The following is a 15,406-nucleotide window of genomic DNA, read 5'->3' on the forward strand; positions in this document are numbered from 1 at the left end:
TTTCTGAAACATTTTTAAGAAATGTCACATTTTCACGAAACAAATGGGGTAGAAAATGAAAGTTTTTTTTTTCTATTTTTTTTTAAAAAGCAGCTGATATTTAAGATTATATATTGCATACGTTTGCAACTAGATAGCATTTGCGAAGAAATCAACAACTTGAAGTGAAAAATAAATTCGATCAACGGGAAAGTACTATTTTTTCTTTTAAGAGTAACAAAGTTGAGCTTAATAGGTCATGGAACGGAAGAAACGTGACACTGTTTTCACCAATTGTTAGAAGAATTTCGAGTAGTTTATGATACACTGGAATTTAACGCGTGCTACGCACGAGACAAAATAGTAAATAAAATCATAATCTTCACATCCCTAAACATGTGCAAAATAAATTAAGGAAAATAATTAAGAAGTACATTGTTACTCCTAGTTAAAGTCAATATTATTTACTTTTATCTAGGAACATATGACTCTAACACAATAAAAAAAAAATTAGGCTCAAAAGAAAGCCATTTAAAAAAGGACGGCACTCTTTCCACCTCCATTTATCACTAAATTCACTCAGTTTTCACTTAAAAAAAAAAAGGAAAATTGCCTTCGGTCAATTAATTGCGATTTGTCGTGGAGGCTTCATTTCTTCTTTTATTTATCTATTTTTATTTCTATTTAGGATTCAGTTGTCCTAATTAATCATTTCATATATTTTATTTTTTTTAATTGTGAGTATCCCATGTACATTAAAGGCTCCGTGTTTCTCACACAAAAAGAAATTCACTGTATTTTCTTTTTCGATTTTACTTTTGCAGAAATAAGTTTTGTCGAGAATAATGCATTCCATTTTTTATTTTTGGTTTAAATTAGCAGCTGATAATTCTTTATCAGGAATTAAGAAATCAAAGGATTTGAGCATGTTGAAAAGAAAAAAGTGATTTTTCCAGACCAGCCAGACCATTATTAAGTGCTTTCTTTTTTTTTTTTTGGTTCAACTAAAACCTTAATGGTTAAAGACCCCATTTTTTTTTCAGTTGGTCCAGCTGTCCACCCACTTGAGACTTATACGCCCCATCATTGCACAGCATGAAAACCCCAAAATGCCCCCGTGGTACGCCGGTAGCTGACCCGTTGTTTTGATCATTTCTGTATCATAAAAAGTAAAAAGAAAGAAAGGGGCAAAATGGGAAAATGGATACACCACATGATCTCGGCGGCGTTTGACCGTAAAACCGAAAAATGAATATACGAAGGAAAATAAAGAAAAAAAAGGAGAGAAGCTGGAATGCACGCATTATTTGGTGCTACAGCGGGTGAGTCAAGTTTTCCTCCCTCCCTCCGTCCGCCTCCTTTGACCCGGTCGCGCGCTCAACGACGACCGCGACGACGGCGACGACTCGCTTTTTCCTTCATGCGAAAAACATAAAGGGAAAAAGGTTAAAAAAAAAAAGAGGCACGAAAAAATAAAGCGGAAATACAGGGAGAGTGGGGGAATCGAAGAAGATGTTTTGTCGCTGAAGCTGAATCTCCTCCTCCTTCTCCTCCTCCTCCGCCTCCGCCTTCTCCGTTATTCTGCAGATCCCCACTGGCGTCAGAGCTCCTCTCTCTACTCTCTCTGACGAGCTTTCTAGAGAGAGAGAGAGAGAGATTGCGACGTTTTCTTCTAGGTTTTGGAGACAGTGAAATTGAGGGAGCTCGTGGTGGGGGAGCTGAGCGAGGAGCGCGCGCGACAAGATGATGATATCGCGAGGGCTGTTCGGCTGGTCGCCGCCGCACGTCCAGCCGCTGACGCCGGTCTCGGAGGTGTCCGAGCCGCCGGAGTCCCCTTCCCCGTACGTCGACACGAGCGCGGAGCCCGGGGGCCCCGCCGGTGCCCAGGTGGAGCCGGAAGAGGAGATGGAGGAGCCCGAGGAGGTGGAGCCGCCCCCCGCCGCCGTGCCGTTCTCGCGGCTCTTTGCCTGCGCGGACCGCCTCGATTGGGGCCTGATGATCGTTGGATCTCTCGCCGCCGCCGCCCACGGCACCGCTCTCGTCGTTTACTTGCATTACTTCGCCAAGATTGTGGACGTCCTTCACTTAGGGGATCCGCGAGGAGCGTCGACTCCACCTTCTTCAAATCCCGAGATGTTTCACAGGTTTAAAGAGGTAACTGGACCTTCTTCAAAACCCTAGTCTTGGTATGGTTCATGCAGTGCTAATTTGGTTCTGTTTGGCTCGAGGAAGATTGCTGGCAGTAGGGCTTAGGGAGGAGGAGCTAGTGCATTTAGTGAAGGAGATATCTTGTCTGAGCTGAAATGAGCTTATATGAACTAGGGAGATTTATTGGATCGGTTATTCTTTGGGGGAAAGTTGTGATTTTTACTCAAGTGCTTGTGTTGAAAGACTTGCTTGATAAATTTTCTGCTGCCCTGCGAGGTTTTTTTAAAGGAATTTGGCTGATTTGGTTTTGTCTTGAGCTGTAGCAATGGCATGTATACCCTACCTGATCTTCCCACCTGCTTAGAAACCCAGGGCTCATTGCTAAAGCTGGTGGAGTTTTTTTTTCTTTTTTTTTTTTATATCTCCAAACTATTGTTGGGAGTTCTACTTGTAGGCTTGTGACTTGTTCATGTAAACACTGTGCTAATTAAATTTGTTTCAGAATCTAGCAGTTTTTGCAAGCCAGCCAATCGGCCTATGAAATTGAGCAATTGTTGGTAGACAATAAACTTCACTGCAAAAGTGGGATTGGATCCAATACATCTGGCCAGAAAAGTTGTTTTCCTCTTGTTGTTCTTCTGTATGACAAATAAAAGTCATAGGTGCAAGCTGCATTAGGTTTGATTTTGTCATTCTCTACATGTTTCTGTCCTTGGGAAATTTTTATGCACCACAAAAGCCAAAGGGGTGGAAAGGCACCGAGCAACTTGTGTCTCCTTTACTTTGAGCTAGTAAATATGTTTGCGAGGTAAACATGTGGAGAGTTGGGTATTCTCTAGTGAGAAAAGAAGTAAGGTGTACTCCAGTCAACTTTTTTTGACTTGATTCATCGTGACCCAAGCTTAAAAATTGAAATTTGACCCAAGCTTAACAAAGTGCCCCTAGTGCGCTTGCTAAGCACTTTCTATGAAAGATTACCTGAATTTCCAAAACATTTAAACATAATGTGAGAAAAACAATGCATTGAAAACTGCATACTTTCCTTATTTGGTTTCTTAACAAGTCTCCCGAGGCACTCATTAACAAAATCTTTTCTCGAAACGAAAATATGCATTGTTATGGGTTTAGTATTGGGAACCCATTGGTTGGTGGAGCTGAAGTGTTATGTATTAGAAAAAGATGAAGGAATGTTATTAAAACTAAACATGTCAAGCATAGTTTTTCTAATTGGTTTGTAATGCGTAATCGGATTTATAAATGTGTATCTAGAGTATGTTATTTTGAGATGAGAAATATGCCTTGCAAGGATTTGGTAGAGTCGTTAAGTCTGATGGATATTAGAGGTAAAGTGTGTTGTAATTTCTTGAAAGTTGAGGCTGAAGATATAAATAAAGACAATGGTCGTCAAGCATGATTTTTCCTTATGTGTTATATGTAGGGTATTGTCACCTCCTCGGTTTCCAGTACATGGGATGCTTCATAAAGTACCGTGTGTGCACGATGATACTTTCTTTGCTTTGTTTTTTTTTTTTTTTTAAATCATTGTGACACCTTTCATATTCTACAGTGAAGTGACTCTCACGGCCCACAAAGGTAATTGAACCTAGAATAGGTCTACCGCAGTGGTTATGACCTTTACCGTGTTCACTTAGATAAGATTGTTGAATAATCCATTATTTTGTCAGTAGTGAATTGCTATCAGTCATCTCAAATTGTGCATGTATCTGGTATAATATTGAACCATGTTGTCGATCTCTGTCCATTTAGACTTCATAGAGCTTCTTTTAAAAATGCATGAGGTGTCATTATAATATTTCTTTAAAGCATAAGGTGCTGTAGTAGATATTTCATAAAGCATAAGGTGTCTAGTGTAGTTACTTGAAAAATGTATGAGGTGTCGGTGTGATATCCCCAATACTATGGCTGTTCATCCTTATGTCTAATAGACATGCTTGTATTCGGCCATTTGTCCTCTTCCTCTCCTCTTAAAGTGAATAGCCACAAGGCAGAAGAGAGGGTTACTTGTATAATTGATGTATTTGACAATGTAGGCGATGTTTAAGGAATCGTGTATTTGGAGAAATCATCAAGACATGGACCCCACTGTCATTAGGTTGATTTTGTATTGGCATGTGATCTTTTTGTTTTCTTTTTCTTGATAAAGTAGTGAGTGATGGATGTTTTGCTGAAATTTCAAGATTTATCGAAGAACCAGTGAGGAACATCATATCCTTAAAAACGGTCATTGATGTCATAAGGTGTGATTTAATTGGAGATATTGATTGCTGAAAGGAGATACTTTATGATCTGGCGCTTACTAGTTCTCAATCATGTCTCTGGTGGAAAATTCATTGGGAAGGAGGTGATTGTATACGAAGCCTGGTTCCTATTCTTTTAGGGCACTCTTCTGGTCTATTGTCCTGTCAATGACCATATATATAACCATGCTATTAGTATTGCGTGTTTTGATTTAAGTTATATGTGAACTGTGATTTGTAGATTTGATCTTACACTTTCATTTCTTTGTACGTCTTTTCTGCAGCTCTCTCTATCGCTTCTTTGGATCGCGGTTGGTGTCTTTGCTTTTGGTTGGATTGGTAAGATTTGATAATCTTGCACTCATTTTCTAAAATTTTGTCATTTGTTACTATCTACAAATTAGAAGGTGATACATTGCTGCCACAACACTAACTTATTCTTTGTAATAGAGGTCTCATGCTGGATATTGACGGGGGAACGACAAACGGCAGTCATCCGGTCAAAGTATGTCCAAGTGTTGCTTAACCAGGACATGAGTTTTTTCGATACATATGGGAACAATGGGGACATCGTGAGCCAAGTATTAAGTGACGTGCTACTCATTCAGTCTGCTCTCAGCGAAAAAGTATAGTCTCTTCAGTGCACTTCTGTGTTGAACCTCTTCTTTTTGAAATTTATTGTTATGGGACTGAAGTAATGGAACCATTTTCTCGATGTAGTTACTTTTTAGTAATTGGATGAGCCTTTTTAATTGCAGGTTGGAAATTATATTCATAACATGGCCACTTTTTTCAGTGGCCTAGCTATTGGGTTTGTCAACTGTTGGCAGATTGCCCTGATAACGTTAGCAACTGGTCCTTTCATTGTTGCTGCTGGAGGAATATCCAATATATTTCTTCATAGGCTTGCTGAGAATATCCAAGATGCATATGCAGAAGCAGCTAGCATTGCTGAACAGGTACTGTCACTTCTCTATAATTTTGCCCATCACCCCGTGCGAGGGGAGGGAGGAGGGAAAAGAAAGGGGCTGGGGGGAGCAGCAGTTATGTTTGCTAAAACCTGCGTTATATGAACATTCATTGCATACTTCTGTCACGGATTTCATGTTTATGAAGAGTATAAATTTGAAGTTGGATGACTATGAGGTGCACAAAAATCATGAAAAAAGATCAAGTGAAAATTGAATTGTAAATACAACTTGATTTTAAATGGTGACTTTTGGATCCTATGAAAATTTGTAACTCTCTATTGCTTCTCTTTAACTCAACTATCCATTTTCACCGAACTCGAAAAATTAAAGTAAAAACAAAAGATAAATGCTCTTCTCACCTTTACCAAAAAAAAAAAGATAAATGCACTGGTTCAGGACAAGTAATTTTTCTAGGTTTGCATACTAAAAGGTCCTCACTACCTTGCTTCTCTCTTCTCCCTTCTCCCTTATCTTCTTGAGATTTTTTAGAGCAAAATCTTCTAGTAATGTACCGTGTGGGATAACCTTTGAGACATTCCTTTGTTGATGTTTTATATTCTGGGTTTGAGAAAGCTTACCTTCCCAAGCAATTTTATAGTAATTTTGTGTATAAGATAATCTTGTGTCACTACTAACAATTTCTTTGTGAGTTCAAATGTGACCCATGTCATGTGTGAGGCCTCTCTTTTTGTTTGATGAAGTGTGTATCCAACCCAAGCAGTCAGAAACCTTCTAAGTCTGGTCCATTAGAATGTACTGATCTGCTGCCTTAACATACAATATTTGGCCTTCCCTATATTACTTTTTTATCAGGTTTCTAGCTTTTCTAGGAAACGGTGGGAATTGGTTTGGGTTAAAAGACTGAAGGTGGACATTATGAACAACTTGTTGAAATTGATTTTTAATTTTCAGTTTACAGGATTTACCAACACCCATTTTGGGCTGCACACAACTGCAGTCTCCAGAAATCTTCCTGAAAGCCTCATAGGGTTTTACTAGTTGGGATATTCTTGTAGAGGCTTTGGGGAACATTACAAGTCATCTCCCTCTAGAAAGATTCAATCTCAAATCACCTGGCTCGCTTTCAAAACATATTAAACAACCTGCTTCAATGTTGCTTTTAGATGATGAATCTTACAATTAAATAGAGTGAGGTTTTAATGCAACCACGGTTGACATGTGTCCGCAAATGAATAGGAATTGTGGACCTTTTAACATTCTGATATTAGGTATGGTAAGTTATAGGACAATGCCCGCTTTGACCTACTCAATCGCTATCTTTATTTGGTAATGCTTTCGAAAATATGTTAGTGTTTGGTGTATGTTTGTGCTTTGAAATTATTTCATTCATATCTTAGTTCAATAAAGGTTAAAGGAATCTTTGTTTTGGCCACAGTTTCTTTACATTAAATGGGATTGATTTGTACTCAATGTGAGAGCTAAAAAGTACAAAATGTGATTTATTGGAAAAAACCCGAGTATAATTATTTTTAACCTGCGGCATCTCTTGGTTAAGTCACTAGTCAGATTTATAATTCTGATTCGAAAGCATTTTTAACGTCTTAAATGTAGATGTACATATCCACACAGTTGTCCATGCAGTTGTACTTAGACACAGCTGAGTTTTCAATGAATAGCGTATGATATCCTTTTGAAATTGGCTGGAAATATTATCATCTGATGTGAAGTTAATGTTGGTGGTTAAGTTTTGAAAGTGAGGCAGCGATGTGAACTTAGGCCTATTTAGAGGTTTCCCCCTTTTTGGAAATATGGAATATAGCTATATCAACCTACTGCTTTTGGCTTGAACGCCGTAGAAATACCCTTTGCTAGGGATTAAACAACTTGTTGATGAACATATGATTCTTGTGTCACGTGTTTGTGGCCATCTTGATGTAGTATGACAAATCCCACAATAGAGGATAAATCTTTAGGCTTCATATCCAAAGCTTCCTAAGCATCGCATCTAGGGTTTCTTAAGCATAATCCTAAGAGAAGAATTGCATTGAGCAATCCTAAAGCATATACTTGCAAAATTCAAATAACCATTGACTTCACACTCAAAGCTTTTCAGAGGATAGAATTACAACGATCTTAATAAATTCTTAATAAGAATCAAAATCCTAAAAGATGTAAGACTGCTAATTTATCTGCGAGAAGAATACTAGTCCCTTGGGACTTTTATTTGATTTGTGAAGTCAATGTCAATATTTGAGTAAATATCGTCTTTCATGATTTTGTTGGCTGCATCATTCTCCCCTGCTTAGAGAAAACTCTGTCCTCAAATTTTGAAGCATCAAACTATTGAATATTTCAGCTTTATCTGGGTCATTATAAGTTTGCCTCTAGCTGAAAGAAGTTTGATTACGGCATGCTTTGACACTAACCATGATCAAACTCTTTCTGATAATCAACGTTGGATGGTATTACGAAATCCAGATCCTCAATTTTGCTTGCGTGATTTTCACGGCCACCTTGAACTGAATTTTCCTTGTTTTGCCCAGCATGCACCTTTACTGGATATTTATAATCAACGTGACTGAAATCTCCACACCCGAAGCACACAACTTTCGAGCCATCGACCTTACTTGATCTGTTTTTTATTTGCAGTCTCTTTCATTCAATCAACATTGTCATGTGATTTAAGATCTTCTTTCTTGAGTTCAGATTTTTCTAATACTTGAAAAATCTTGAACACCTCTAGTATTTCAATTTTGTGGACGACTTGATCAATGGTTCTTTCCATTGGTAGCACTCCCAGTGCAATAAACAACTTTATTTGCTCAGAGAGTTCATCGATCTTGCTGTTTTGTTGCTTGAAACAGTGTTCATGATCTTTTTGCCAAGTGTCCAGCTCGAATTTCAACTCACGAACATTGGAATTCAACTCAACATCAGTAACCATTGTGGGAGAAAGTGGGGGAAACTTTGCCTGATACCTACATTGATGTAGGATGACAAATCTCAGAATTAAGAGAATAAATCTTTAGGCTTCACACTCAAAGCTTACTAAGCATCACACCTAGGGTTTCTTAAGCATCCCACCTGAGAGAAGAATTGCATCGCACAATACCAAGGCAAATACTTGCAAAATTCAAATAACCGTCGACTCTATTGAGAAGAAGGACAGCAATAGACTCTCTAAAGTTCGACTCCTAGTTGAAATAGGATACCTAGGGAATGTAATATTTTATTCAAAATAAAATGGAAAGTTAATAGAATCCTAATAAGAATCGAATCCTAAAAGATATAAGAATGGTAATTTATCTATCAGAAGAATCCTACTCCCTTAGGACTCTTACTTGATTTGCAAAGTTCATCTTCACCAAAACTTGGTAGAAACATCAATATTTGAGCAAATGTCATCTTGCATGATTTGGTTCCTGGACTTCACCTGTGAGCCGATAAGCATTTTGTTGTTTTTTTGTTTGGTATGTTCTTTTTGCTTTGTGATGTTTACGTACATTTCTAAGTTCTGTGCACTTGGATTGAGCCTCTATGACATTCAAAGGAACGGAGCACTTCTCTTAGGGAAGCAATCTCGATGATTCCTTATTCCACCTATAATGCCTGCTTAATGACTTTGACTTTTGACTAACTAAGCCATGGATGATTGAAATCTTAACTTGTCATTCTGGACTTTTCACAAAGTTTCTAATCAAATATTGATTCTATTAAAGTTGAAGAAATGGCAGAAAAGTCTCCCTCTACATTAGATAGGTAAGCACATACATTAATTATAGGCATAAGGTAAAATAAAAAAGCTCTAGTATCAGAATTGATTCATTAGCATGTCGCTTCTTCGGAGAAATGTTGAAGCTGTTACCTCATTTTGATATGTTTCAAATATGCAGGCAGTTTCATGTATTAGGACCTTATATGCATTCACCAATGAAACATTGGCCAAGTATTCATATGCAACTTCACTGCAAGCAACTCTGAGATATGGTATCCTGATAAGTCTCGTGCAAGGACTTGGGCTTGGATTTACTTATGGGCTTGCAATATGTTCTTGTGCCTTGCAACTTTGGGTTGGGAGGTTCCTAGTTACGAATGGAAAGGCTCATGGTGGTGAAGTCATAGCAGCCTTGTTTGCTATAATACTAAGTGGCCTGTAAGCATATTGATTACATGTTTTACTTTTAGGTCACACCATTATTTTCACAGCTTTCTCAAAGGGAACTTTTTTTATGTATGTGTAGAGGTCTGAATCAAGCTGCAACAAATTTCTACTCATTTGATCAAGGAAGGATTGCTGCTTATAGACTTTTTGAGATGATTAGCCGATCATCCTCTTCAGTCAATCATGATGGGAGTACTTTGGTGTCTGTTCAAGGAAATATTGAGTTCCGGAATGTGTATTTCAGCTATCTTTCTCGTCCTGAAATCCCTATTCTGAGTGGATTTTATCTCACCATACCTGCTAAGAAAGCTGTTGCACTTGTTGGCCGGAACGGTTCAGGGAAGAGCAGTATCATTCCTCTGATGGAGCGGTTTTATGATCCCACTTTAGGTATAATAAGTTCCTCATTTTACTATAGTCCCTAGACATTCTGTTCCGAAAGTCCCATTGAGATCTTTTGCAACTATTTCGGGATTGCAGATTCCAATGTACTTATTTTTTTCTCATGCAGGAGAAGTTCTTCTTGATGGAGAAAATATTAAGAATATGAAATTGGAATGGCTAAGATGCCAAATAGGACTGGTTACCCAGGAACCTGCCTTACTAAGCCTGAGCATCAGTGATAACATTGCTTATGGCCGGGATGTTACAATGGATCAAATTGAGGAAGCTGCCAAAATTGCACATGCACATACCTTCATCTCTTCACTCGAAAAAGGATATGAGACACAGGTAAAATTCAGAAGTTTGAATGCACGATTGAAATGCTGAGGTTAATTGGAACTTTTAAATGGCTGTTCTTTTCTCTTTCAATTCCATGTAAAAGGAGCTTGTATGCATTGCAGGTCGGTAGAGCTGGTTTGGCATTGACAGAAGAACAGAAAATTAAACTTTCTATTGCGAGAGCTGTGCTTCTAAATCCATCAATTCTTCTGCTTGATGAGGTCACTGGTGGACTTGATTTTGAGGCTGAAAAGGTTGTCCAGGCAGCTCTTGATCTCCTTATGCTGGGGCGCTCTACTATAATCATTGCTCGGCGTCTTAGCCTCATCAGGAATGCCGATTACATTGCTGTGATGGAGGAGGGACAGCTCGTTGAAATGGGCACACATGATGAATTAGTAGGCCGGGATGGTCTTTATGCAGAGCTTCTTAGATGCGAAGAAGCAGCAAAGCTTCCTAGGAGGTACGTAATTTTGCTTAAAGATAATGCTAACTTGCTGATGTCTAGTATCCAAAATGATGGGTGATTCTTTTGCTTTCAGGATGCCTGTTAAACACTATAAAGGAGCTACTGCTGCTTTTGAAATTGAAAAGGATTCTTCAGTAAATCATAGCTTCCAAGAACCTTCATCTCCCAAAATGGCAAAATCACCCTCTCTTCAGCGGTTTCCTGGCGTTCATGGATTTCGACCAGCAGATGTTACTTATAGCTTACAAGAATCACCAAAAGTGCGGAGCCCCCCTCCTGAGCATATGCAGGAAAATGGTATCCCAACAGATGCAGGGGATAATGAGCCATCAATGAGGAGGCAGGATAGTTTTGAGATGAGATTGCCAGAGTTACCAAAGATTGATGTTCAGTCTGTACAACGACAAGTGAACGGTTCAGATCCTGAGTCTCCTGTTTCACCCCTTCTGACATCAGATCCGAAAAATGAGCGTTCACATTCTCAAACATTTAGTCGACCCCATAGTCACTCTGATGATATTCCGATAAAATCAAAGGATGCAGAGGACAGAACACATGGGGAAGCACCGTCACTGTGGCGATTGGCAGAGCTTAGTTTCCCAGAATGGCTTTATGCTGCATTAGGCAGTGTTGGTGCTGCAATATTTGGCTCTTTTAATCCTCTACTTGCTTATGTAATCGCCTTGATAGTAACATCATACTATAGATCTCATGAAGGTCCTCATCTGAGGCCGGAGGTTGATAAATGGTGTTTGATCATAGCTTGCATGGGAGTAGTAACTGTAGTGGCCAATTTTCTTCAGCACTTCTATTTTGGTATCATGGGGGAGAAAATGACGGAAAGAGTTCGTAGGATGATGTTTTCAGGTAACGTCTGTAAATAAGTCTATTTTCTCTTCCATTCTTCATTGGACTTGTCCCGAGCTTGTCTTATAACATGAAGTGATGGGTGTTTACCTTGTTGAAACAGCAATGCTTCGCAATGAAGTGGGATGGTTTGATGAAGAGGAGAATAGTGCTGACACTCTATCCATGCGCTTAGCAAATGATGCTACTTTTGTCCGGGCTGCCTTTAGTAATCGTCTTTCCATATTTATACAGGACAGTGCTGCTGTTATTGTGGCTGTCCTTATAGGGATGCTGTTACAATGGCGACTAGCACTTGTGGCTTGTGCAACCCTGCCCGTTCTTACTGTTTCAGCTATTGCACAGGTGTGTTCATAATCTACTGTTGTTGTCAAATCTTTATTGTTCACAAAACTCCGCCGTCACTTGCCATTGAAAGAAAGAGTAACCGTATCCGGTTTCGACTACTTTTCTTATATATCTTGATGGGCTCCTTTTTTAAACTGCTGACCCTCTAATCTTAAATCCACTGGTGTAAGTAATCTGTAACTTTGTGGTCAATCTCACATTCTGTTGTTATATTGTTGATGCTAATTGTCTTCTATGTATTTCTTCTTGGCCTGGTCAGTTCACGAGAAGTTGACAGAGTCCCTCCTGTCTCGAAGAGTGACTTTTTTTTTTCCTTTTTATTTTTTTTGGGTGGAGAAGAGTGACTTGATTCCTAAGCTTTTAAGTAGCCCTAATCCTTCTGAAGTGCAATATTCCTGATTTGTGTAAATTACTGACCCCAGAGGATGTTATGATCCTATTGGCCAAGCTTGATACCTTCTTTTTGTTACTATCATATACCTGGATGGCTGGATGCTTAAAATTTAATCGTAGTGGGAGTGGAACATATATTAGTTATTAATACCATTATCTTGTATTTTTTAGTACTGATGAGGATACCGCAGCTGCATTAAATTGATGATTGGAAGAGAAAGAAGCTTTGATTACCACTCACTATTATTAGGCTCCAGAAGCAATTTAGAGATTCCATTGATGAAAAGATGGTTTAATTCTTTTGGAGAAAAGGAACTTGTTTTGATAAGTTTGATTTGGTCAACACTTGACAATTTATACCCCTGATCAGCTGTATGATTGAGTCTTGATTAGAGTCTTAGACATTTTGAAACATGAAAACATGTGGAAGGAAGGGAATGAACCGTAGGAATGTGAAGCTACGTGGGAACTGATGTAGGCATGCTAACCCTATAGACTGCACTTTCATTTGTGATGATATCATTACAGAATTGCAAGTTGCAAGATTTGATGATTGTTTCTGATGAAGCATTTGTTAATTTCCTGCAAGCTACTTGTGTTCAAGTTGTTAATCAAAGGGCCAGGTTGGTCATTATTTTTGGGCTTCTATACTGCTTATCATTTAGGTTAGATGGGCACGCTTCTCCATAGTTTGATGAAAGTCAATGAGATCCCTTTTAGTTCTGTTTGCTTCTGTGTCAAGCTTCTTCATTGCTAGCTTAGTTGAATTTTCATCTATCCTGACACCCTTAGGGTGTTTGGATACACTTCTACCTTTTACTTTTTGCTTGATTTAAATTTTGCAACAAATGAACTTATGAAATTTTTGAACCTATGGAAACTTGCACCATATATATATGTTAACATGTAGATTCACAATAATATTTCTCGAATTTTTGGGATTTGGATAATTTGTAAATCTTGGTGGGGAAGTATTTTTTGCTTTTACTTAATCTGAAATAAGCAGGCCCTATAGTGTCTGCATTTCCGAAACATCTCTTTGCTCTCTGTATCTGCATCTGTTCTTGATTGATAAGCTGTCCATTTTCAGTACCAAGTATGTGTTGCATGGTATCTTTTCTACCCTCTTGTTGATGAATAAATGATCAGATGCCAAATTTGGTTTTGCAGAAACTATGGCTTGGTGGCTTCTCAAGGGGTATCCAGGAAATGCACAGGAAGGCATCTTTGGTCCTTGAGGATGCGGTTCGAAACATATACACCGTTGTTGCATTTTGTGCTGGTAACAAAGTCATGGAGCTGTACAGATCACAATTAAAGAGAATACTCAAGCAGAGTTTTCTTCATGGAGTGGCAATTGGTTTTGCATTTGGTTTCTCCCAGTTTCTACTTTTCGCTTGCAATGCCCTTCTTCTGTGGTACACTGCATTATTGATTAAGAATGAACATATGGATCCACCGACTGGCATGAAGGAATTTATGGTTTTCTCCTTTGCAACATTTGCTCTAGTGGAGCCTTTTGGACTGGCTCCATATATACTGAAACGACGGCAATCTCTTACATCTGTATTCGACATAATTGACCGAGCGCCTAAAATCGACCCTGATGATATTTCGGCAATGAAGCCTCCTAATGTCTATGGGAGTATTGAGTTAAAAAATGTTGACTTTTGTTATCCAACTCGCCCCGAAGTATTGGTCCTGAGCAATTTCAGTCTTAAGGTAAATGGGGGACAAACTGTGGCGGTGGTTGGAGTTTCAGGATCTGGAAAGAGCGCCATAATATCTTTGATTGAAAGATTCTATGATCCAGTTGCTGGTCAGGTTTTGCTAGACGGACGAGATTTGAAGCTTTACAACTTGAGATGGTTGAGAAACCACCTAGGCCTTGTTCAGCAGGAACCCATTATATTTTCAACAACCATCAGAGAAAATATCATCTACGCCAGGCACAATGCAAGCGAAGCAGAGATGAAGGAGGCTGCTAGAATAGCAAATGCTCATCATTTCATCAGCAGCTTGCCTCATGGTTATGACACGCATGTGGGGATGAGAGGTGTTGATCTAACCCCAGGACAGAAACAGAGAATTGCAATTGCTCGTGTAGTTTTGAAGAATGCCCCCATATTGTTATTAGATGAAGCTAGCTCATCCATCGAATCTGAGTCAAGTAGGGTGGTGCAGGAGGCTCTTGATACGCTGGTGATGGGAAACAAAACCACCATTCTTATAGCCCATAGAGCTGCAATGATGCGGCACGTCGACAGCATTGTAGTTCTAAATGGGGGACGCATTGTGGAAGAAGGAACCCATGATTCTTTAATGTCCAAGAATGGTTTGTATGTACGTTTGATGCAACCTCACTTCGGGAAGGGTTTGCGTCAACACCGTCTTGTTTAGCAGTACCAGTGAGGTTTATGCGGATTGTAGTTTTGGCTGTTGAAAGTTCTTGATTCTCCCTGCCAATTGCTGGAGATGCTGATGAGATAAAAAGCATGGGGAGATTTGTCGGAGATGCTGGCTCGGTTATGTTTGATAGCATTCCAGAAAGCACACGGATGAAAGAAATGGCATAGGCTTCTATAAATGCTAAGCAGGAAAGATCAAATTGTCAAAATATTGGGGAGAACACTTATTCAGGTGTCCAGTTGGCTTGTTGAGGATGTGGTTCAGGTTAGATGCATATTCTTTTGGAGGCAAGCACCATTGTATAAAAGCCCAATTAGCCTCCAGGGCAGATCGATTTGTTAATTTATTGGTCAAAGAGTGATATGGTGATTCTAGTCAGGATAAGGTATGTTTTCTTGCTGATTTCTCTTTTTTCGCTACGGTCCTTGCTGTTTCTTGCTGTGTATCTTTCCCAATTTTGTGCATGGTATAGAATGATTATAGATTGGAGAGAGGCAAAGTTAAGGCTCTGTTCTCAGTTATCCTGGTGCTTCTTGTTGTTCTCGAGCTCCATGTAATTTCCATGGTTTAGCTTGCTAGGCTGCATCTTTTAGATTCCCACTTACACGACTCGGAAGGAGGTTCATTTTTTAGTTCTCATACTCGCGTCTTAACAGCTGCCCAGCTGCCCAGCTGGATCTAGAATTCACGTCGGTTACATGTCCGAGAGGGTTACTCG

General features: G+C 39.2%; 1 protein-coding gene across 2 annotated transcripts; it reads left to right on the plus strand.

Annotated features, from left to right (window-relative positions):
- The first annotated feature begins 1,650 nt into the window (after positions 1-1,650).
- On the plus strand, positions 1,651-15,187 carry LOC115728073 (ABC transporter B family member 20). 2 transcript variants are annotated; one of them, XM_030658401.1, is made up of 11 exons: positions 1,651-2,133; positions 4,670-4,724; positions 4,836-5,011; positions 5,144-5,344; positions 9,211-9,470; positions 9,559-9,869; positions 9,991-10,211; positions 10,325-10,665; positions 10,745-11,538; positions 11,642-11,883; positions 13,450-15,187. In XM_030658401.1, exons 1-11 carry the CDS (start codon positions 1,723-1,725, stop codon positions 14,677-14,679), a joined length of 4,242 nt encoding a protein of 1,413 aa, XP_030514261.1. In that variant the 5' UTR covers positions 1,651-1,722; the 3' UTR covers positions 14,680-15,187. The 2 variants fall into 2 exon arrangements, with proteins under 2 accessions (XP_030514261.1, XP_030514262.1); XM_030658402.2 differs by lacking the exon at positions 1,651-2,133 and having other exon boundaries at positions 4,694-4,724; positions 4,838-5,011.
- Positions 15,188-15,406: the final 219 nt, after the last annotated feature.

Source organism: Rhodamnia argentea, chromosome 8, assembly GCF_020921035.1.
Source record: "Rhodamnia argentea isolate NSW1041297 chromosome 8, ASM2092103v1, whole genome shotgun sequence".
Classification (NCBI taxonomy): Eukaryota; Viridiplantae; Streptophyta; class Magnoliopsida; order Myrtales; family Myrtaceae; genus Rhodamnia; species Rhodamnia argentea.